This window comes from Mesoplodon bidens (assembly GCF_964165515.1).
Source record: "Mesoplodon bidens genome assembly, chromosome: 2".
Lineage (NCBI taxonomy): Eukaryota > Metazoa > Chordata > Mammalia > Artiodactyla > Ziphiidae > Mesoplodon > Mesoplodon bidens.
Genome location: NC_138177.1, coordinates 42981389 through 43007362, shown reverse-complemented (window position 1 = coordinate 43007362; position 25974 = coordinate 42981389). Strand labels below are relative to the sequence as shown.

At 36.3% G+C, this 25974-nt stretch overlaps 1 protein-coding gene across 6 annotated transcripts in view; it reads right to left on the bottom strand.

Annotated features, from left to right (window-relative positions):
* The window catches only part of HMCN1 (hemicentin 1), a 526618-nt gene that overhangs the window by 201490 nt on the left and 299154 nt on the right, over window positions 1–25974 (bottom strand). For all 6 annotated transcript variants that reach the window (XR_014015141.1, XM_081225456.1, XM_081225458.1 and 3 more), the window contains 6 exons: window positions 21994–22272; window positions 21197–21478; window positions 20369–20477; window positions 19167–19336; window positions 17843–17997; window positions 13996–14119 (listed from right to left, as the gene is read on the bottom strand). Coding sequence is in view for 5 of the 6 variants with exons in the window: in XM_081225456.1 (XP_081081582.1) it covers window positions 13996–14119; window positions 17843–17997; window positions 19167–19336; window positions 20369–20477; window positions 21197–21478; window positions 21994–22272 (1119 nt within the window). In the remaining variant the exon portion in view is untranslated. The remainder of the gene's footprint in view (window positions 1–13995; window positions 14120–17842; window positions 17998–19166; window positions 19337–20368; window positions 20478–21196; window positions 21479–21993; window positions 22273–25974) is intronic.

Sequence of the window (25974 nt, the reverse complement as noted above, 5' to 3'; positions counted from 1 at the left end):
GTAGAAAAAATAAATTAGAATGAGATTGATTAAAAAGTAAAACCTATGGAATGTCACTAAACAGTACATTACTCAAAGAAAATCTTAAAGCCCTAATTAATATACTAAAAACTAAGAAATAATGAAAATAAATGTTCCAATCATTCAACTCAGATTCCAGAAAAAGACCAATAAAATAAGCCAAAGAAGTCAGGAATAAAGAAATAATAAAAATAAAAGCAGAAGACTACACCAAAGAAAACAAACAAGCAAAAGAAATAACAAAAGAAGACAATAAAACTCAAAGCTGGTTTTTGACAAGTTTAAAATAAAGTCTGTCCTCAAAAGTAGATGTTCTTGTGAGTCATATTTGTTTTCTTGGAAGTTGTTCCTAAAGACAAAGCCTAGACTCCACTCCTCCTTCATACCTGTAGTTCCTTTGTATCCATCTAATGCAATGTATTAACCCCTCCTGCTTGAAATGCCTAGAATGTTTCTGTTTTCTGCACTAAATTCTGATTTATGATATGGCATTTAAGGACAAAAGACCTTTAAATATGGCTATCTGACTTTTCCAACTGGAAAGGAAAAATAATTAGTCTATGGCACCTTCTTTCAAAACAGTTATTTAAATACTAACTTGAAGCCTTCTGGACTAAAGTGATCACTGAAGGCTTTGACAGACTATGTAGCAGCTGCAATAAAACAACATGGTAAGAATAAGAAATAAAAGAGCTGTGGAGTGGGCTGGCTATTTTTCATTCCACTAAAGGACTGAAAGAAAAAAAGATTACATGTCAGCAAGAATGGCAGAGTAAAGACTGAAAATCCATGCATCCATTAAAAAACAAAAAAGAACACTGGAAAAATTATCAAAACGAACTTTTTCACAACTCTGGAAATTAACCAAAGGCTTGCAATAATTAAAGAAGTGATTATTCAAGAAAAACAGCAAAATCTAATTAAGAACAGCAAGGTTTATAACATTTTATCTCACTTTATTCCCATCACTCTCTCCCTACCTCAGCAGTAAGCTTGAAAGCAAAGAGCTCTGCAACCACAGTGAAAAAAGCAGCCAACTAGAAACTGGATAGTAGAATGCATTTGGTGCTACCTAAAAGGTTCCTGGAAGGACCTTCAAGAGGGCCGAGGAGTAGGACATGGAGATCAACTTCCTCCCCACAAATACATCAAAACTACACCTACATGTGGACTAACTCCTACAGAACACTTACTGAACGCTGGCAGAAGACCTCAGACTTCCCAAAAGGCAAGAAACTCACCATGTACATGGCCGTGTGGCTGACAGTCCTGGTGTTCCAGCTGGGTGTCAGGCCTGAGCCTCTAAGGTGGGAGAGCTGAGATCAGGACATTGCACCACCAGAGACCTCCCAGTCCCACGTAATATCAATCAGCGAGAGGTCTTCCAGAGATCTCTGTCTCAATGCTAAGACCCAGCTCCACTCAATGACCAGCAAGCTCCAGTGCTGGACATCCTATGCCAAACAACTAGGAAGACATGCACACGACCCCACCCATTAGCAGAGAGGCTGCCTAAAATCATAATAATCTCACAGACACCCCAAAACACACCACCGGACACGGTCCTACCCACGAGAAAGACAAGACCCAGCCTCATCCACCAGAACACAGGAACCAATCCCCTCCACCAAGAAGCCTATAAAACGTGCCAAACCAACCTTATCCACTGCGGAGAGACACCAAAAACAACGGGAATTATGACCCTGCAGCCTGCGAAAAGGAGACCCCAAACATAGTAAGTTAAGCAAAATGAGAAGACAGAGAAATAAGCAGCAGATAAAGGAGCAAGGTAAAAACCCACCAGTCCAAACAAATGAAGAGGAAATAGGCAGTCTACCTGAAAAAGAATTCAGAGTAATGATAGTAAAGATGATCCAAAATCTTGGAAACAGAATGGAGAAAATACAAGAAACGTTTAACAAGGACTTAGAAGAATAAAGAGCAAACAAACAATGATGAGAACAATAAATGAAATTTAAAATTCTCTAGAAGGAATCAATGGCAGAACAAATGAGGCAGAAGAATGGACAGGTGACCTGGAAGATAAAATAGTGGAAATAACTACTGCAGAAGAGAATAAAGAAAAAGCAATGAAAAGAATTCAGGACAGTCTCAGAGACCACTGGGACAACATTAAACACACCAACGTTCGAATTATAGGGGTCCCAGAAGAAGAAGAGAAAAAGAAGAGGACTGAGAAAATATTTGAAGAGATTATAGTTGAAAAATTCCCTAATATGGGAAAGGAAATAGTTAAGTCCAGGAAGCGCAGAGAGTCCCATACAGGATAAACCTAAGGAGAAACACGCCAAGACACATATTAATTAAACTAATAAAAATTAAATACAAAGAAAAAATATTAAAAGCAGCAAGGGAAAAGCAACAAATAACACACAAGGGAATCCCCATAAGGTTAACAGCTGATCTTTCAGCAGAAACGCTGAAAGCCAGAAGGGAGTGGCAGGACATATTTAAAGTGATGAAGGAGAAAAACCTACAACCAAGATTACTCTACCCAGCAAGGATCTCATTCAGATTTGACGGAGAAATTAAAACCTCTACAGACAAGCAAAAGCTAAGAGAATTCAGCACCACCAAACCAGCTTTACAACACATGCTAAAGGAACTTCTCTAGGTAGGAAACACAAGAGAAGGAAAAGACCTACAAAAACAAACCCAAAACAATTAAGAAAATGGTAATAGGAACATACATATTGATAATTACCTTAAATGTAAATGGATTAAATGCTTCAACCAAAAGACACAGACTAGCTGAAGGGATACAAAAACAAGACATGTATATATGTTGTCTACAAGTGACCCACTTCAGACCTAGGGACATGTACAGACTGAAAGTGAGGGGATGGAAAAAGACATTCCACGCAAATGGAAATGAAAAGAAAGCTGGAGTAGCAATTCTCATACCAGACAATAGACTTTAAAAATAAAGACTATTACAAAGAAAAAGAAGGACACTACATAATGATCAAGGGATCAATCCAAGAAGAAGATACAACAATTGTAAATATTTATGCACCCGACATAGGAGCACCTCAGTACATAAGGCAAATGCTAACAGCCATAAAAGGTGAAATCGACAGTAACACAATAATAGTAGGGGACTTTAACACCACACTTTCACCAATGGACATATCATCCAAAATGAAAATAAATAAGGAAACACAAGCTTTAAATGATACATTAAACAAGATGGACTTAATTGATATTTATAGGACATTCCATCCAAAAACAACGGAATACACTTTCTTCTCAAGTGCTCATGGAACATTCTCCAGGATAGATCATATCTTGGGTCACAAATCAAGCCTCGGTAAATTTAAGAAAATTGAAATCGTATTAAGTATCTTTACTGACCAAAATGCTATGAGAGTAAATATCAATTACTGGAAAAAACTGTATAAAATACAAACACAAGGAGGCTAAAGAATGTGCTACTAAATAACAAAGAGATCACTGAAGAAATCAAAGAAGAAATCAAAAAATACATAGAAACAAATGACAATGAAAACACGACAACCTAAAACCTATGAGATGAAACAAAAGAAGTTCTAAGAGGGAATTTTATAGCAATGCAGTCCTACCACAAGAAACAAGAAAAGTCTCAAATAAACAACCTAACCTTACACCTAAAGCAATTAAAGAAAGAAGAACAAAAAAACCCCAAAGTTAGCAGAAGGAAAGAAATCATAAAGATCAGATCAGAAATAAATGAAGGAAATGATAGCAAAGATCAATAAAACTAAAAGCTCGTTCTTTGAGAAGATAAACAAAACTGATAAACCATTAGCCAGACTCACCGAGAGGAAAAGGGAGAAGACTCAAATCAATAGAATTAGAAATGAAAAAGAAGAAGTAACAACTGACACTGAAGAAATACAAAGGATCATGAGAGATTACTACAGCAACTATATGCCAATAAAATGGACAACCTGGAGGAAATGGACACATTCTGAGAAAAGCACAACCTTCCAAGACTGAACCAGGAAGAAATAGAAAATATAAACAGACCAATCACAGCACAGAAATTGAGAGTGTGATTAACAATCTTCCAAAAAACAAAAGTCCAGGACCAGATGGCTTCACAGGCAAATTCTATCAAACATTTAGAGAAGAGCTAACAACCATCCTTCTCAAACTCTTCCAAAATATAGCAGAGGGATGAACACTCCCAACCTAATTCTACAAGGCCACCATCACCCTGATATCAAAACCAAAGACATTACAAAAAAAGGAAAACTACAGGCCAATATCACTGATTAAGATAGATGCAAAAATCCTCAACAAAATACTAGCAAACAGAATCCAACACCACATTAAAAGGATCATACACCATGATCAAGTGGGGTTTATCCCAAGAATGCAAGGATTCTGCAATATACGCACATCAATGTGATACACCATATTAACAAACTGAAGGATAAAAACCATATGATCACCTCAATAGGTGCAGAAAAAGCATTTGACAAAAGTCAATACCTATTTATGATAAAAACTCTCAAGAAACTAGGCATAGAGAGAACTTACCTCAACATAATAAAGGCCATATATGACAAACCCACAGCCAACATCGTTCTCGATGGTGAAAAACTGAAACCATTTCCTCTTAAATCAGGAACAAGACAAGGTTGCCCACTCTCACCACTATTATTCAACATAGCTTTGGAAGCTTTAGCCACAGCAATCAGAGAAGAAAAAGAAATAAATGAATCCAAATCAGAAAAGAAGAAGTAAAGCTGTCACTGTTTGCAGATTACATGATACTATACATAGAGAATCCTAAAGATGCTACCAGAAAACTGCTAGAGCTAATCAATGAATTTGGTAAAGTAGCAGGATACAAAATTAATGCACAGAAATATCTTGCATTCCTGAACACTAATGATGAAAAATCTGAAAGAGAAATTAAGGAAACGCTCCCATTTACCACTGCGACAAAAAGAATAAAATACCTAGGTATAAACCTACCTAAGGAGATAAAAGACCTGTATGCAGAAAACCATAAGATAGTGATGAAAGAAATTAAAGATGATACAAACAGATGGAGAGATATAACATGTTCTTGGATTGGAAGAAACAACATTGTGAAAATGACTATACTACCCAAAGCAATCTACAGATTCAGTGAAATCTCTATCAAACTACCAATGGCAATTTTCATAGAATGAGAACAAAAAATTTCACAATTTGTATGGAAACACAGAAGACCCTAAATAGCCAAAGCAATCTTGAGAAAGAAAAATGGAGCTGGAGCAATCAGACTCCTTGACTTCAGACTATACTGAGCTACAGTAATCCAGACAATAAGGTACAGACACAAAACCAGAAATATAGATCAATGTATTTATTGTATAGATAGATAGAAAGCCCAGAGATAAACCCACGCACCCATGGTCAACTAATGTATGACAAAGGAGGCAAGGATATACAATGGAGAAAAGACAGCCTCTTCAATAAGTAGTGCTGGGAAAACTGGGCAGCTACATGTAAAAGAATGAATTAGAACACTCCCTAACACCATACACAAAAATAAACTCAAAATGGATTAAAGACGTAAATGTAAGTCCAGACACTATAAAACTCTCAGAGGAAAACATAGGAAAAACACACTCTGACATCAACCACCACAAGATCTTTTTTGATCCACCTCCTAGAGTAACTGAAATAAAAGCAAAAATAAACAAATGGGACCTAATGAAAGTTAAAAGCTTTTGCACAGCAAAGGAAACTAGAAACAAGATGAAAAGACAACCCTCAGAATGGGAGAAAATATTTACAAATGAGTCAACGGACAAAGGATTAATCTCCAAAATATATAAACAGCTCATGCAGCTCCATATTAAAAAAACAAACAGCCCAGTCCAAAAATGGGCAGAAGACCTAAATAGACATTTCTCCAAAGGAGACATACAGATGGTCAAGCATATGAAAAGCTGCTCAACATCACTAATTATTAGAGAAATGCAAATCAAAACTACAATGAGGCATCACCTCACACTGGTTAGAATGGGCATCATCAGAAAATCTACAAACAACAAATGCTGGACAGGTTGTGGAGAAAAGGAAACCCTCTTACACTGTTAGAGGGAATGTAAATTGATACAGCTACTATGGAGAACAGTATGGACTTTGCTTAAAAAACTAAATATGGAATTACCATGTGACTCAGCAATCCCACTACTGGGCATATACCCAAAGAAAACTATAATTCAAAAAGACACATGCACCCCAATGTTCATTGCAGCACTATTTACAATAGCCAGGTCATGGAAGCAACCTAAATGCCCATCGACAGACAAATGGATAAAGAAGATGTGGTACATATATACAATGGAATATTGCTCGGCCATAAAAAGGAACGAAATTGGGTCATTTGTAGAGATATGGATGGACACAGAGAGTGTCATACAGAGTGAAGTAAGTCAGATAGAGAAAAACAAATATCATATATTAATGCATATACGTGGAATCTAGAAAAAAGTTACAGATGAACCGGATTGTAAGGCAGAAATAGAGACACAGATGTAGGGAACAAACTTATGGACACCAAGGAGGAAATGCAGGGGTGGGTGGTGGTGGGATAAATTGGGCAGTTGCGTTTGACATATATACACTAATGTGTATAAAACAGATAACTAATAAGAACCTGCCATATGAAAAATAAAGAAATAAAATAAAACTCAAAAAAAAAAAAAAAGAGCATGGGTAGGGACTTCCCTGGTAGCACAGTGGTTAAGAATCCACCTGCCAATTCAGGGGACACAGGTTTGAGCCTTGGTCCAGGAAGATCCCACATGCTGCAGAGCAACTAAGCCCATGAGCCACAACTACTAAGCCTGCACTCTGGAACCCACGAGCAACAACTACTGAGCCTGAGTGCCACAACTACTGAAGCCCGTGCACCTAAAACCCATGCTCCGCAACGAGAAGCCACTGCAACGAGAAGCCCATGCACCTCAATGAAGAGTAGCCCCCATTCATTGCACCTAGATAAAGCTCGCACGCAGCGACTAAGACCCAACACAGCCAAAATAAATAAATTAATTAATTTTTAAAAAAGAGCACTGGTAGAGGTAACTAATAGTAAAGACAGTAAAACTATATATTTTGCATATGACATTTTTTTCTCCTCTCTGAATTAAAATACAATAGCATAAAGCAATTATAAATATGTATTGATAGGCACATGATGAGTAAAGGTGTAACTTGCATGACCATAATAGCACAAAGGAGGGGAAAGGGAGGGGACCTATATAGTAGCAAAGTTTTTTATGCTATTGAAATTAAATTAGTATTAATCCAAATTATAACATTATTCATTAAGATGCTAATTGTAATACTCAGGGCAACCACTAAAAATGAACTCAAAAATAGAGTAAAAAAAGAAAATATCTATTTAACACAAAAAGGTAGTAATGGAGGAATATAAAAACAAAAATGACATAATACATATAAAAACACATATAAATGGTAGACATAAATCCTGTCATCTCAGTAATTACGTTAAATGTAAATGTATGAAACACTCTAAGCAAAAGGCAGAAGAGACTAGCAGAATGGATTTAAGAAGCAATAGGACAATAAAAACACGACCTGACTATATGTTGTCTACAGGTGACAAACTTTAAATTCAAAGACACAAATAGGTTGAAAATAAAAGGATGGAAAAGATATACCATGCAAACAGTAACCAAATAAGAATGGAGACTCTATAGCAATATCAAACAAAGTAGATTTTGAAAGAAAAACTGTCACTAGCAACAAAGTAGGACATTTAAAAATGACACAAAGTATCAATTTATCAAAAAACATATGAGAAAACAACAGTCTCATATAGTCACAAAACAACAGAGTCTCAAGATACATGGAACTAAACTATGCAGAATCAAAGGGAGAAAGACAATTCAACAATAAAGGCTGGAGATATCAATATTCCACTTGCAATAATGAATAGAACAATCAGACAAAAATCAACAAGAAAATAGAAAATAGTATGAAGTTTCCTCAGAAAATTAAAAATAGAACTACCATATGATCCAGCAATCCCATTTCTGGTTATATATCTGAAGGAAGTAAAATCAGTATCTCAAAGACATATCTGCACTCCTATGTTCATTGTAGCATTATTCACAATAGTTAAGACATGGAAACAACCTAAGTGTCCGTAGACAGATGAAAGGATAATGAAGATGTTATCTTTATCTCACTCTCTCCCCCTCTCTCTCTCGTGTGTGTGTATTATATGTATTATCATACATATACATATGATGTATATTGTATATATACATATATATGGTGTGTGTATACACACACACACACACACACACATAATGGAATATTTTTCAGCCATGAGAAAGCACGGAATTCTGCAGCTTGAAGCAACCTGAGAGAACCTATAGGACATTATGCTAAGTGAAATAAGCCAGACAGAGAAAGACAAATACTATATGATCTCTTATATTTAATTTAAAAAGAGTTGAACTCATAGAAACTGGTGGAATGGTTTATTACCAGGGGCTGTGGGGTGGGGGAAAGGGGGAGTTGCTGGTCAAAGGATACAAGCCTTCATTTATAAGATGAATAAGTTCTGGGAATCTAATGCACAGCTTGGTGACTATTCTATTACTAATACTGTATTGCTAAGAGAGTAGATATTAAGTGCTCTCACTACGCACTCACAAAAATGGTAACTATGTGAAGTGATGGATGTGTTAATTAACCTGATTGTAGTAATCATTTCACAAAGTATACATGTATCAAATCATCACATTGTACACTTTAAACAGATACAATTTTGTTTATCAATTATATCTCAATAAAGCTGGGAGACAAAAAGGAATAAAAAAGACAGAGTGGTACTGGCATAAGGATACACACTTAGGCAATGGAATAGAATTGAGATTAGAGAAACATACTCTTACATCTACAGTCAAATGATTTTCAAAAAGACTGCCAAGCCATTCAATGGGGAAAAATTAGTCTTTCAATAAATGGTGCTGGTTCATTTTTAGGTTAAAAAGTAAATACAAATATAAATGCTATCATTTCCTTCTAGCATTAAAGAGATGGTCTTGGAAATCTGAATTTAGGTGAATGCTGTTCTAGAAGAAGAATTAGTAAGGTAATAATATCTTATGTTAACAGTAAGAAGATGTCTGCATACTCCAAGCAGAAGATTGAATTCCATTCAACTTAACTAGTTTTTTCCTTTCTTCTAAAAGTTCTAGGTGTATATCATGCCAAAACCAAAATACCTTCTTCTGGACATATTGTGGGTCTAAATTTTGCCTATTATTTTAATCATTCAGAGGTATAAATTCATTTTTTCAAACTCTGGTTAAATTTGAATTAATACACAACTGATCTAAAAGTGATTTGGGTGAGATAATACACCTTAACCACCAAAATTATAATATAGTAAATAATAAATCCATCTACACCGAGAAAATAGTATAGTAGCACCCAGAACTGAAGTTATCCTTTAAAAAAGAAAAAAAAAATCCCTATAATATTCTCAAGTCTCCTTTAAGCCACAAGTGAGCTAATAAGCAAAACACAGAAATGATATAGAAACCTTTTTTTAAGTGGGTGTTGGCAGATGTTAGCCAAGCAAATACTTTAAAATAATAAAATTAAATTAAGGGTGCTCTACTAATGTTTTAACCAGACAGCTCAAGATGGTTCCTGGCCAACAGTAAAGACAGCAGGACTTTAGACATATTTGTTAAGATGCTGGTACAGTGAGAAGTGCCAGAAGCCAAATATGTGTTTGGCTGAAACAGTCATTAAGCTACTACTTACAGATGATTACTAGGAACCAGACACCAGGCTAAATTTTTCATGTCTAGTCTTGCATTTATTCCTCAGAACAACTTCCCTGATTATGGTATTATCTTCATCCTTCCCATTTTACAGATGAGAAAACGGGGCTTTTTAAAAAGTTAACATCTAAGCCCACTGTCCTCCAGATATTACTTGAGAGTATAGGAGCCTAAATTCAAAGCTTTTAACCACAACATTCTACTTCTGGGCACTTCACTTGGTTGCTTTTAGCTAGGAAATAATTAAGTGCAGATGAAATGAATGCTTGAGCCATTAGACCCCAAATAATCATTTGTTTGTGGAAACATCTGTCTCACTTGGCAAATATCTGAGGTTTAAATATAATTTCATAGTTTGGTCTAGAGAATTAGAACTTCCAGAATTATGAAACTTTGATCATCAAAAAGACCACCTACTGAGAGCCTCAGCCTTTTATAATTGACAGAGCTCCCCCTGGAAAACCCAGGGGATCATGAGACTATTCCCCTTCTCATGATCATGACTTCATTTTCTAGTCCAGGAGAACATGCACCCTTACTCCACCTTTTGGAAACACTTTTTTCCATGTTTGAGAAGAATGGAAGCTTCTACAATCTTTTTTATAGGAAAGCAAAATACTAAACAATCTGAAAGCTGAGTTTCTTTGATTAAATAAATTGATAAATGAACTAAATTAAATAATAGTTGCTTCCCTATAGATTTTTCAATGTCCCTCAATATATAGCACCAGAATTAGATGCAACACTTTGGAAGCATTCAGAGAGCAAGAATATAAGAGGGCTACTATAAGCTTCTATTACTGACTTCTAAGGTTGATTAGCTCTATTATGAAATTGAATTATCACATCTACAGTAATTGGAGAGAGCCATTAATACCTCAAGTATTTCAATGTGTGGTATCTTTAAGCCATTCTATCTCTATTCTTATGAAATTTTTCACGTCAGGTTAACTTGTCATTTTAACCTCTGAGGTCTTTTTGAAATCTATCAACCCTTAGAAATTCCTACACCTTTTTTAACATCTCCAGTTCTCACCGAAATTATTAATCCAAGTATTGAAGAGGACAGAATCAAGTTTGGAGCCATTTTCATCCAACGTGACACTGCCATCATGAATGCCAAGATGATACACCAACTTTCTGTTCAGATTCCTATCACATGCTCTTAGCCAACTACTTCCTCCAAGTTGACCATTATCAGTATTAGATTAGAAATTCACTTCATCATTTATTCTCCCTTCAGGTTGATGAAATGGTATCCAGACAAGTCAAGATTGTATTAGATGAAACATTTACAGCTACTAATATATCTTACCTCTATCCTATTGGTGATTCATATGAAGAAAATTGTTTTATATTCTCCGTCTAATTTGGTAGTTTTTTTTTTGGGGGGGTAGAGTTGCTTTACAATGTTGTGTTAGTTTCTGCTGTACAGCAAAGCAAATCAGTTATATGTATATACATATCCCCTCTTTTTTGGACCCATAAACAAGGTGAAAAGACAACCCTCAGAATGGGAGAAAATATTTGCAAATGAAGCAACTGACAAGGGATTAATCTCCAAAATGTACAAACAGCTCATGCAACTCAGTATCAAAAAAACAAACAACCCAATCAAAAAATGGGTGGAAGACCTAAATAGACATTTCTCCAAGGAAGATATACAGATGGCTAAGAGGCACACGAAAAGATGCTCAACATCACTAATTATTAGAGAAATGCAAATCAAAACTACAATGAGGTATCACCTCACACAGCTCAGAATGGCCATCATCAAAAAATCTACAAATAGTAAATGCTGGAGAGGGTGTGGAGAAAAGGGAACCTTCCTACACTGTTGGTGGGAATGTAAATTGATACAGCCACTATGGAGAACAGTATGAAGGTTCCTTAAAAAAACTAAAAATAGAACCACCATATGACCCAGCAATCCCACTACTGGACATATACCCTGTGAAAACCATAATTTGGTAGTTTTTAATAAATCCTTACAATGACTAACCTTCTATTTCTCTTTCTTTTCACATTAACTCAGACATCTTCTAGCCTGCATCCCCTGTCTCTGATGATTTTCCATGTCAGTATGTACACTAATTGCATCTCCTGCTAACATACATTGTGTTACCATATTCAGACAGTACATTTATAGACTTGTGTTTTCTTAGGTAGTGAATCTGTTTATTCTTTTCTGTTGTTGCTAGGTAGTTGATGGGATACTTGATTTCTTTTATGGATTCTAGTTTTCAGTCATTCTTGACTACACTGGCAAGTCTCTAGGCCAGTCTTTACAGTATGAGCCAACGTACCTCCACGTAATGGCACAGAGTACTTGCATCAGAGATGCTGTTTCAGGAGATGTGGGAATGGGCCCAGGAAGCTGTACTTTTAACAAGCAATACCTATGATTTTTATGAACACAAGCTTGAGAGCCTCAAACACTGAAGTTTGGTTCTTCCCAGTTCTGGAGACACATATTCTGTTCTTCATTACAGAGTCTTCATTTAAGTAATTTAAACCAGTCTAGAGAACAAAACCAAATCTTTCTTTTTGATAACTCCTGAAAGAGTAAAAGTGGGAAATATTTTATGTCTAATACCTCTAAACCTCAAAAGCACTCTGCATGTCAGATACTCAGAGAGGTTAAATCGTTTCCTCAAGGTTACATAGATCACGTTTAGCATAGAATTTAAACTAAAGTCAGCATGACTCCAGTGCCTGAGATGACTACAACACATCATGCTATCCCACTCAACTATTTCCTTTAGCCAACAATGGAGATCAGATAAGGATTGAAACTGTTGGAAGGGAGGGAACAAATAGCCTGTATAAGGAGGAGAGAAGGAGACTCAGAGCAGAAAAACGGGGAAGGAGAACAAGCCCACCCCCAGCACACTCTTAGATGGAAGTGGAGGTCTGAGTATATGCTGGAGACAGCTGCCAAAGAACACTAGAAAGATATACAAGGCCCTATGAGGAACAAGGTAAATTCAAGGCAACTTAAGGGAGAGCAGGGTCAGCCTGTCCCCCAACCCTCAATTATAGTGAGACCATTCCAAGATGGTTACACTCAGATATTGGTCTTTAGGTTAATTATTCAGTGAAAAAATAAAGGTCCTCTTAAGGAACATGGTTTGTGTGTATGACATCCATAAGTTAGGTGCTCATATTGGAAGAACTGGGGAAAGAATAAGCTGGTTTATTGGAAACTTTTAGAGAACTGATGATATAAATCTTTTAACTGGGTGATTTAAAAAAAGAAAATATGTAAAGAAACAGACTAGAATTCAACGTTCAAACTAAATTTTTTCATTCACTTACTACTTACTCTTTCATTTGTTAAATATTTATTGACTGCCTGCTATATACCTGGAATTAAACTAAGTGCTGGAGCATTCTTCTAGGTTAAGATTGCTCAGAAAATGTAGAGTAAATATATGAATGAATGGATGGACGGAATGAATGAATGAATAAAAGTTTAACAAGCAATCACGTGAATTAGAGAAAATGAACAACATGTACAATGAGAGCTTGGCTAGCTCTCTGCAAATATCCTTGGCTGAGTTAGGAAAGCTCAAGCCTACAATTCTTGGTCCTTTCTGATGAGCCTCTAGAGATGTGAAGTCTTACACTCAAGGTCAGGTAATCTTTCAAGTTTACCTGTGAAGCTATAGCATTCATGAAGTGTTCCACAGCCAACCAGACTTTTGATTAAAGCACATGAGAGAAGATCCTGAGTCAAGAATAGCTTTTCCTCACAAAATCTATCTTATAGGCAAGCAGGATAATCACAGACAATGCTAAGGAAAAACCCTGCAAGTTCTGGGTTGTTTTTTTTTTTTTTTCAACAGAAGTTATCTGCACAAAGTTATCAGTTGACAGAATTCAAATAATTAAAACACAGGGTAGTGCACTTATTTATTTATGAGTTCCAGCACTTCCTATTTGATAACCTGAAAACTGAAGATCTTAATATGAGCAATTATAATGAAAATAATGTAAAAAAAACTATATACTTTTTTTATACAGATTAAAATAAACACTTGTTTCTTTTATACTACAATTCAATAAAAATGGGCCCACTATGTTTTTAAAAAGCCACAGAAATACTCTTGTTAAGATGTGAAGATGCCATTACCATGCACATGCAGTTGAATGTGCTGTTGTGTTTCTCCAGCTGCATTGGTAGCCACACATGTGTATCTGCCAGCATCTTCCATGAGGGCTTTGGCAATTTGTAGAACTCGACCAGAAGACTGTATCTAATTGGGATCAGAAAGTATGGCAGCATTTTGTACTTTATACTTGGACTTGAAAACATCTGCTGAATAGACAAACTCATTTAAATTTATAATATCTAGCTATATTTTTATGCCAGTGTCTTAATTATCTTTTGATAGATTAGAGCCAGATCACTTGATCATGCACAAGAAAATAGACTATTTTGATTGAAAAGCTTTTCTTAGTCATTGGAAAACACAAAACAGTGTTACCTAAGGCAAGCCTGCTGGTACAGTCATAAAACTCCACTGAATAAAAGACTTTAGCACTGCAACTATGAGGTATGTGATGACAATTTAAGCTATTTGAAAAAAATATGGTTACATTTATGTAACACTTCATAAATAGTTTTAAAACAATCTTTTTTGATTAAATGGTCATGGTGGCCAGAAAAACAATAAAAATTATAAAATATGAGTAATGGAAATGCAGATAAATTTCCTTGACTGGTTTTCCTTATTTCCCTCTTAAACGCATTGCAGCTAGTCTCTACCATTTTGGAACTGGTGATTCAGTGGTTATTTTTTGAAAATGATTATTCAGAGGTTACCAGTTAACTTCTAATCACAGCATGCAGCAGCCTAGGCAGTGAGCTCATACTCTCCTTCACCATCTACAGCATTTGGCGTTGTTGACTTCCTGCTCCTTCAGTCACTCTGTCCTCTGGGAGCCGGAGGTACAGCATTCCCTCAGTTCTCATTCTCTGACTTTCTTAGTAGATTACTTTATGGAATCTGCTTCCTCTTCCTGTCCCATAAACAGGAAACTTAGCTTTCTGATAGTTTTCATCCAAACCCATGGCTGTGATGAAGAATCCCATGCAGACTCCTAAATTTACAGCATTGGCCTCAACTTTTCTCCTGAGCTTCCAGCTATCTGCTGGACAGGTTAGCACATGAAATTGAACAACCCAAAACAAAGCTGTTTTCCTGTATTTCTAAACCAAATTCTCATTGAGTGTTTCCAATTTTGTTTAATGGCACCAGTCATCTGGGTTTCAGAGCCCACTTTGACTCTCTTAGTAATTATACCACTCTGTGTTTCTCAGATCCCCTGTCTCCATTCTCACAGCCACTGTGGGATTATAATGGCTCCTTAATTTATATTCCAGTGTCTCCAACCTCCCGAACTGTTAATCTGCCTTGCATACTGTTGCCAGAATAATTTGTCTAAAATGCCAATTTGATCCTTTTACCAGTCCCCCTTCAAAGCTCATTTATGGCTCCCCACTTTGCCCAGAATGAAATCCGAACTCAGCAAAGCCTTCCAGGCTTACCGCATTCTCACCCCATATGATCTTCTCTCCATACACTCCCACATAAACTCCCACGTAACTTATTCTTCATCCATACTGTACTAAACACGTTAAGCAGCACATTCATATACTTATATTCACTTCTAGACTTTCGCATACGGCCTTTAAGTGCAGTAATTTCTTAAGATTCTGAAGTAGATCATTTTTTTTTCTATTTCTTCTTACTCTTTATTCTGTCCTTGGATAAACTCATCTATGTCCATGCATTTCAAATATGATCTGTGTGCCAATATCCCCAGCCAGAACTATCTTTTGAGCTCCAAGACCATATATTCAATGGTCTACCTGGCAACTCCACTAGTTTATTTCAAGGTCAACTCAACACCCAGAAGTCTAAAACTCAAATCACAGTTATTCCCCCTCAAACTTATCTTCCTCCAAAGTCTCCTTTCTCACTGGATGGCATCACTTTTTATGCACTTGTATAGATTAGCTTCCTACTAATTTTTCTTGATATTCTCCACTCCGTCACCTTTCATCAACAATCTATAATCAAGCCCTAATGATTTAACCAATAAATAACTCTCAAATATATCCATGTATCCTCATCTCTATGGCCAGCATGTGAGTCCAAATTTCTATCTTTTCTCTCCTAGACAAATGCAAATAAGTTCAATTGATTTCCACATATCTACTTTTGACTCCTTCCATTCATTCTCCAAACGGGCCTAGTTAACTACTGAAAATATAAGCCTGATCATGTCCCTCTTCTCTTAAAACTGTTCAAAAATTTCACATTGTGAAATTCACAAAGTGAAAATAAAATCATTAACTTACTTAAATGCCTCTGGTCTTCTCTAATACCATTTCTCCCTTGCTCTTGGTTCCCTAATCCAATGGCTTGCTTTCACGTTCTCAAGAGGTGTCATGCTCCCCTTTACTTTAAGTTGTTTGCCCATGCACATCTTCTCTGAAAGATTCTACTCACCTCTCTTCTATTAATTTGCCCACTTAACTCCATATGTTCTTCAGATCTCTGCTTAAAGACTTTCTCCATAAATTACCCTCCCTCACGCTGTTGGAGGAGGTCACTGAGAGGATGTGACCGCAGGGATGGCCCATGAGCTGGACTCAGGCATCTGGAGGCTCCTCATCTTCTCCCCATTTTTGGAATGTGCATTCCATCTTCTTTCCCAGTGCTAGAAACTGCCCAAGGACGCAGCCTTGAGATAGTAGTGTGATGTTGAGACCATCTGGACAGGATATATGACTGAACCCAGTTAAGACCTCTATATAAACTTTTGAGATTTGGTGGGCACGTGAGGAGATCTACTCATCTTGCAGTCATCCAAGACAAGCCTGGTAAGTAAGTTCCCTTGCTTATTAAACCTGCCCCCTACCAATCTGGAGTGCTGTGCCTCTTCCTTAGATCTCTCTCTGCTCTCTCTGAATAGGGGGCCGATTTCAGATGACACCCGGGAAGCTCCAGGGGTTGCAAACCAACACACGCTCAAAGGCTTTCCTCATTATCTGTTCTTATACCTCTCTATACTGTCTCCTAAAATTACTCATCACAGTTTGCAATTATACTTTTGTACAGCTGTATGATAAATATCTGTCTCCCAGGTAAACAGTTGTTTACCTGCTTTGTGTTAGAGGGCTACATATTAAATCTTTTGTTAGTGCAAATATGTGAGATTAGTTCCACTGAATTTGGGATAGGAATGATAAATGAACAGATATCCATCACTTCTGCCGGGAGAAGAACTTGGCACATCCCTTGTTACTGAAACCTACCTCAAGCAAAGCTCAAACCCATGTTAGTCAATTAACTTGATCTTAGTAGCAAAATCTATTAATTATTTTAATTGTATCATGTAGATCACTCAGGCTTGCAATCTACCTATCTATTAATTCAACAAATATGTACTGAGATACAGTTATATGCCAGGGACTATACTCAATATGAAAATACACAAGTGAACTTATTCATAGAGACTGAGTCTCTGCCATCATGATGTTTATAAACTAAACTATGTTTTTCAAGAAACCATTTCACTTAGGTTTATGTATCAATAGATATAACTCTACCTTAATCCTGGTCAATGGTGAATATACTGATGATACTCTGACTTACTTAGTACTGATGAACTATTCATCCATAAGATACTAGTTTTTGAATAATTCAAACAGGCATAAATTGAAATAATAAAAATACCAACCACTATGTTAAAATTAACATCATTGTTAAAGTTATTAGTCTTTAATTAATTCCATTTTTCAAATCAAAATATTAAGTTAAATTCTGAAAAACCCTAAGGAAAACACATATTGTTTTAGTACATTTCCTGCAAATCTATCCAACAGGAAAATCTATAGTTAAGAAAGGAGAATATGATAGCTCCATATATAGCTTTCTCATCTTGGGCAAAATAATATTCATACTTACTTTGAGGTTTCCTTGGGCAGTGTTGACAGGTTGGCCATCTTTTAACCATGTAATGGATGGCTTTGGAATGCCATTGGCTATGCACTGCAAGGTGATGGGCTTATACCTTACTACAGCTCTCTCAGAAAGCCCTGAGGATTTGATTGTTGGAGGAACTAGATTTAAGAAAAAGAGAGGAGAAGAAAGGAAAGAAGGAAGAGAAAAGGAAGTGAGGGAGGGAACGAAAACTATAATCAGTGGGATCAAACACTTAAAAGTCTGTATCCAAGAACTTGAAACTTCAAAATTTAGACAAGGGCAGAGGCCTATTTTAACAAACAGAATAATTTCACTCCATGCATTTCACTTATAACTTCTAGCAATTTTAGAGATTACTTGTTTCTTAACTATGGGTCTCTAATTCTCCAGAGAATAAGTGAAATGTATTTACAGCAACTGCAATCCACATGTATGTTTGGTTTACAACCTCTTGGTGTGTTTTCCCAATCTACTATGACCTGCCCTTTCTCTAGAACTGCCTCATTAAATTGGGGTGGGTTTCCAGTACCCATATTTATACCACATGACTGTCCCCAGCAAGGCTGATTAAATCCAGGATAGTAACTTGATTTAAGCTGGGCCTGCCAGATCCCCTCCCTCAAGAATTGGAATTGAGACTGAGAAACAGGATTAGCTGTATTTCATCAAAATACAGGAAAAAACCAGTCCGCCTGGGAAGAATGAAGTTGATGTTCATAGAAACCTCTGCTTGTGGCTTCCAAACACTCTCCAGTTTCTCATTCCAGTCCCTCCCTCCCCAAGGTCTCCCAAGTGAGACACCTAATACCCTGGCAGAGGGTTGCTTCTGTCATTAGATTAATGGTTCTAACCCTATTGTGCCAGTTCCATGAGTGCACTTATGTGCCCTGGATCCTGCATAACACCCTCAGCCTCCATTTCTGGAAATGACTTTATTCACACTCCCTCCTGTTTTGGCTGAACCTTTGAACACTCGTATCCCCCCTTTATTTGAAATTTGCTGCCTGCCTCTTCTATCTTCTTTGATCTCATTCCTCAGACCCTCACATTCTAGGCAGAATATACCTCTTACCATTTAAATTCTGTCTCAGTTCATTCACATGATACCTCTTGGTTAAATCTTCTGTGTTAGTAAAGTGCCTTAAAATTTCCCAATATCTAATTCAAATTTGATCCAGATTCTCACTCAAATTAGCACTACTTTCCACAACTCAAGATTTATCCAGATTACTGAGCTAAGTTCTGAATTAGATACTGAAACAATGCATAAATGAATTTTCAGTGAAATGCTCCTTCTTCAGCCTACCATGAACAGTCACTTCAAACTCCTTCTTGTGGTCTCCAGCAGTGTTTGTTGCTATACACCGATAAAGGCCTGTGTCTGACACTTGAGCCTGGGCTATAACCAGTTTGTGTCCATTTAGTAAGATCTTGAATCCATCCCTTTCATCAATTAGCTGGCCATCCTTCAGCCACCTACAGAAATAAGGCAAAAAGAAGTCTGGAGACATATTTCAAATAACTATGTTCCTAACTATATCTTAAATAACTATGTTTCTAAAGCAATCTATCTATCTCGGAGGAACTACATTTATTCATATATTTGACTTATATACTTATATATATGTATGTATATGTATATATATGCATATATGATACATTTATATATATGTATTCTCAATTATGTACTTGCCTAATTTCCCATCTGCTCACTCTAATAAAATAAACTGTAAATAGGGAAAAGAAAAGGGAAACCTAGTTTAACAAAGAAGTTGGCATATTATTGGAACCCAAGAACTAGGTGTACAGTTCTTCATTCTACTATTAATGCTGGGCTACAGAAAGAGGCAAATGCCCCTACATAGCACTCACTTCAAATGTTTAAATAATATTAACCAACAAAGCACACATAATCTTAAAACATCAGTAAAATAAAATCCTAAAATCATATAGCATTATAATTTTTAACTTATTATGAATTATCACTTTCCATTTAGTTTTATAATCATGTGTGAACATATTTTAGCCCAAAAGTTAGCTGAGTATCTGTTCCTTTGCATATCCCAGAGCACTTTGGAAATGAAAGATAAGTATTCAAGAAATACTTTGTGAATGAAGGAATGAGAAAAAAGTATTGGTAATCATATATTCACGTTAACTTCCACTATTCCTTAACATGTCTGGCATACTGTTTTAAATTCCGTTGTTCATTTAACATTTCAGTGCTTCAGGAACATCTGACAGATACTGCTTAATAGTCTGTCTCTATGAACGGAAAATGTAATTTTTAAGAGCATATAATGAAGTCTTCTAATTGAGCAGATTTATGGGCCCTGTGAGTATCAAATAAAAGTTGCCTTGAATATAGAGTATGTCTTTTAAAAGAGGGATATAATTAGTATAATTTTATAAATCACTTTTGAATGACACAGGACCTCTTTCAAGATAGCTCTAAAACACTCAAATAAAGAAGTGGGAGATATTTAGAAGACATACCAAAACCCTTACATGATAGTTGGTGGAGGAGAGCCTGTCGCTTGACAATCTAGCTCCAGTAAGTTATTAACCATCACAATGAAGTAAGACATTTCATCTCCTCCTTCTATAGCTGGTGGCACTAGAAAACAGCAAGGATGTAACATACAAAGAAATGTTTACAAGAAAAAATATAGCATCACTTTAAGCAATACTAAGTTGCACTTAGAAGGCTGATAAGTATCATAGTCATTTGGTACATGAAGGAGACTTGAAATGTATTGTAAAATACCTTTTACAATACACATTTGCCATAATCAATAAAAATACTTTCGACACGCTGTGAATTTTTCTCAGTTAATCTAGCACTATGGGGCTGATGATGCCATCAAAACATAAAGTTGATTCATATTTTATGTTGCTTATTTTCATAAGAATAAGATAAGGGAACCTCAAAAATTGGGCCTGCATTGAAAGCCTTCAATTTATAAAGAAATAGAGATGTAAGGTTACAAGATAACTTCCCAAGTCCCACAGACTAAGTTTCCTATTGTTTAGCACAGTGCTCATGACAAGAGACCATGCTGTCACTCATTACAATCAGATATTGTCACAAATGTAAAAAGGCATCTACCTAGTTACAAAGTGTACCTATCAGGGCAAGTAGAAGATTTATGTGGGTTTTTAGATCTTGGGACTCTGGTGATCAATTCACCACTCAGTAATGTGTAGCCCAGAGTTGAACAGATCACTAAACCTTCTCTAAGATTGTTTTATTATTCCATGAACACAAAAGCATTTAATAAACTAGTCAGGTTTTGCTATGAATATGAGAATACAGGTGGCAGCATCCTCATTTACCTAAGACGTCAACTTCGTATTTGATTTCCTTTTCTCCTGCCACACTGGTAGCCACACATATATACTGTCCCCTATTGACTTCTAGGGCACCCATGATTTCTAGTTTCTTCCCACCAGCTTCTATGCGGATGTTGTCACTCGCTTTCACAGGTGCACCGTCTTTCAACCAGGTGAGAACTGGAGGAGGGTTGCCAGCAGCTTTACATTCCAGTGTCAACGAATGAGCAATAACCACTTGCTTATTGAGAGGCACAGCCAAGTCACCTTCAATCATTGGAGGAACTAGGTAGAAAAAAGTAATATTTCAGGCAATTCTTTAAAATCCTAATGAAATAAAGGGGATTCTTTTCATTTTTAGCTCACGTAGTTTGACTATAGAAACTACCTGCATGTTCATCTCCCCCTAAGCTACTGAGGAAAGAATTTCTTGGTTCAGCTTATCGGCAATTAGTCTAAATATTGTAGGATACTCTATACTGTGTCTGGGTTAAAAAGGACAAATTGGAGAGAATGAGCTTAGTCCTAAGAACTACTTTACCTTCTCCATAAAAATCAAATGGTCTAGATTCCCAAGTGCCATAGGCAGATGGTTGACTGAATGAATGGGCCACTTCTTGCTAACCTTAGCTTTTTAAAATATTTTTCCAAATCATGAGACAAATTCTTCTAATTCCAATGTATGCATATCGAAGACAACCCAACCCAACAGGGATTTATTAGTGAACAAATTGCATGTTGCCATATTCGAAAGCATAGGCAGAAAAGTACATAATTAAAACATATATTTTTTTCCTTACCATAGACATCCACATGGAATGATTTTTCAGCAGTCCCAGCAACATTGGTTACTTGACACTTATATGTTGCTGAATCAGAGACCTGTGCTCGAGGGATATGAAGAAATTGTCCTTTATCAATATAAAGTGCTTGTGAGCTGGATATGATTGGTTGGCTGTCTTTATACCAAGTAATAGCAGGCATTGGAAGTCCCCGTGTTTCACATTCCAGTTTAATGATGCTGTTGATCAGTGCTGATATTTCTGTGGTGACATTCCCTCCTTTAATACTAGGTGGAACTACAAAGGATTTCAGAACAGAAACAAGTCTTCTAAGTTTTAGCATCTGCATCAAAGTCTCAAATGCTATAGATATTTAAATAATGCATTAAAGTAAATATGAATTAGAGACAATTAGGAAGTCTGTGATTTACCTACTGATAATTAGTTGCCTGTTTTGTCAAAACAATCTTCACCACTCTCCTTTTGGGTTTCAGAGTTCAGTGAAAGCAGAATGTCAGTTTTCATTTCAGGGGTTCATTTAAGCCCAATAGATCATATTACAGTAACTAAGAAAGTCGTGTTTAACAAACAAAGCAAAACAAAATAAATCCCACTTAAAGTAAATACAATAAGTTTGAAATGAGGCCAAGGGAGCAAAAATGTCAGATGAGGTACAACTGCACGCCCTTTCCCCAGGAAATACAAAAGGCCTAAGTGCTTTCATATCCAGCTACTGGTAATAGCTGTGGAGTCTTTAACTTTTGCTTCTTCTTACTTTGTTTTTTTTTTTTTTTGGAACTGCCACAGAGAGTTCATTCACCCAATTATACTCATCTAATTGGCTACATGTGTATCTTTCATAATTCAGTAACCACATGTCTGGCCTCTCACACCACATGAGGACTCTGCTGCTGGAAAAACACCACCACTGACTCAAGCCCTGCTACATACTCGGAACACGATCATTCCAGGATTATGCTATCACTGTAATAACTTAAAATAAATTAAATGGCATGTGCCTGAATTTGAGTGCCTTAGCTTTTAAAAATAAACTTTTATTTTAGAAGAGAATGTTTTTCTTATGTTTGGACTAGGGTTATGGGTTTTGGAAACACGATCACAGAGTGCCATTCTCATCAATCGTATCAAGGGTACACACTATCAACATAGCTTATCACGATGTTGACCTTGACCACCTGGTTGAGGTAGATTTTGCTAGGTTCCTCCACTGTAAAGTTACTCTCTTTTGCTCTTTTGAAAAGAATCACTCTTCCCAGCCCATATATATGAGGGCGGGGGGAGCAATTCTACTTCCTTGAGAGGGGAATACCTACATAATTGATCTGGAATTCTTCTGTATGAGAGATTAGTCTCTCTTCCCCAATTTATTTATTTATATCAATATGCACTCATGGAGATTCATTTTATACTTTGGGTATAATCCAATACTACACTATTTATTTTATTGTTCAAATTGTTCCATTTATGGCCTTTGGGAGCTATTCCAACCAGCCCTATGTCCCTCTGACATACTCACATCATATTATTTTAGTATTTTCTTACTTTCTGGCCCTACTACATGCTCCAGGCTCATCCTTATACTCTCTGCCCCAGCCTTAGAATGAACTATTTCTCCTAGAAGCTCTGGTTCTTTTTAGTGGAAAAGAATATTAGGAAACAGTATCTAGATCTGAGTAGAATTCCTTAATGTTTTCTGATAATTGTTCTTAGAACTAGTTCATAGTGACAAACATTAATATACATATTTTTTTCCTCACACATAAATGAAGGCAAGATCTACTATACAGGCATACTTCATTTTATTGTGCTTTGCCGACACTGTATTTTTCACAAACTGAAGGTCTGTGGCAGGCCTGCAATGAGCAAGTCTACTGGCACTATTTTCCAACAGCATTGGCTCACTTCCTGTCTTTGTCACATTTTGGTATTTCTATCAATACTTCAAACTTTCTCATTATTATTATATTTGTTGTGGAGATCTATGATCAGAGATTTTATTTTATTCTTTTTAGTGATCATGATGGATTCTTTAATAAAAATATCATTATATTTTTTAACATCTTTATTGGAGTATAATTGCTTTACAATGGTGTGTTAGTTTCTGCTTTATAACAAAGTAAATCAGTTAGACATATACATATATCCCCATGTCTCTTCCCTCTTACGTCCCCCTGCCTCCCACCCTCCCTATCCCACCCCTCTAGGTGGTCACAAAGCACCGAGCTGATCTCCCTGTGCTATGCAGCTGCTTCCCACTAGCTATCTATTTTACATTTGGTAGTGTATTTATGTCCATGCCACTCTCTCATTTTGTCTCAGCTTACCCTTCCCCCTGCCCGTGTCCTCAAGTCCATTCTCTGGGAGGTCTGTGTCTTTATTACTGTCTTGCCCCTAGGTTCTTCATCACCTTTTTTTTTAGATTCCATATATATGTGTTAGCATACAGTATTTGTTTTTCTCTTTCTGACTTATTTCACTCTGTATGACAGACTCTAGGTCCATCCACCTCACTGCAAATAACTCAGTTTCGTTTCTTTTTATGGCTGAGTAATATTCCATTGTATATATGTGCCACATCTTCTTTATCCATTCATCTGTTGGTGGGCACTTAGGTTGCTTCCATGTTCTGGCTATTGTAAATAGAGCTGCAATGAACATTGTGGTACATGACTCTTTTTGAATTATGGTTTTCTCAGGCTATATGCCCAGTAGTGGGATTGCTGGGTCATATGGTAGTTCTATTTGTAGTTTTTTAAGGAACCTCCATACTGTTCTCCATAGTGGCTGTATCAATTTACATTCCCACCAACAGTGCAAGAGGGTTCTCTTTTCTCCACACCCTCTCCAGCATTTATTGTTTGTAGATTTTTTGATGATGGCCATTCTGACTGGTGTGAGATGATATCTCATTGTAGTTTTGATCTGCATTTCTCTAATGATTAATGATGTTGAGCATTCTTTCATGTGTTTGTTGGCAATCTGTATATCTGATCAGAGATTTTAATGTTACTACTATGACTTGCTAACGGCTCAGATGATGGTTAGTATTTTTTAGCGATAAAGTATTTTTAAATTAAGGTGTGTACTTTTATTAGACATAATGCTTTTGTACATTTAATAGACTATAGTATAGTGTAAACATAACTTTTATTTGCACTGGGAAACCAAAAAAAATTTGTGTGACTCGCTTTATTGCAATATTTGCTTTATTGTGGTGATCTGGAACAGAACCTGCAATATCTCAGAGGTATGCCTGTATTGTGAGGTAAATTTGATGGTGGAGTAATTTTTCTATAAGGTGGTTTACTATATAAATCAGGGCAGCCAATTATGGCCCACAGGCCAGGCATCAAGATGCTGAACCAAACACAGTTTTTGCATTTTTAAATGACTGGAAAAAATCAAAATACTGATAATATTTTGTGACATGTAAAAATTATATGAAATTCAAACTTCAGCACCTATTAAGTTTTATTGGAGTATGGTCATGCTCATTTGTTTATGTACTGTCTATGGCTATGTTCACTTTTACAATGGCAGAGTTAAATTGTTGCAATAAATACCAAATGTGGTGTTCTCATTGTTTCTCACTGTTGCTCAGCTCACCATAAATTTCAGTGACACAATTATAAGCCAACAGCATTTCATGTGCCATAAATATCACCATACCGTGATATGAGCATAACCATACTTTACTTTTATTACCAGTGCATACTCCCCATGTCAAAACACACACAGAAAAAGAAAAGTAAGCTTTAAAACGTAACATTTTTAAAGCACAGAACAGTGTGGATTATTTTGTTATTAGGTTCAATGGCAAAGCACTGAGTTTATTTTTTAATAACACTATAGCTGTTTTGAAAAAAATACACTGCACACTAACTCTATTAGCCTAAGTACTCATCACAATATATCCCATTCAAAGAAAAACAACCGATAAATTAATATAAAATAGAATGTCTCATTAGGCAGAATTTC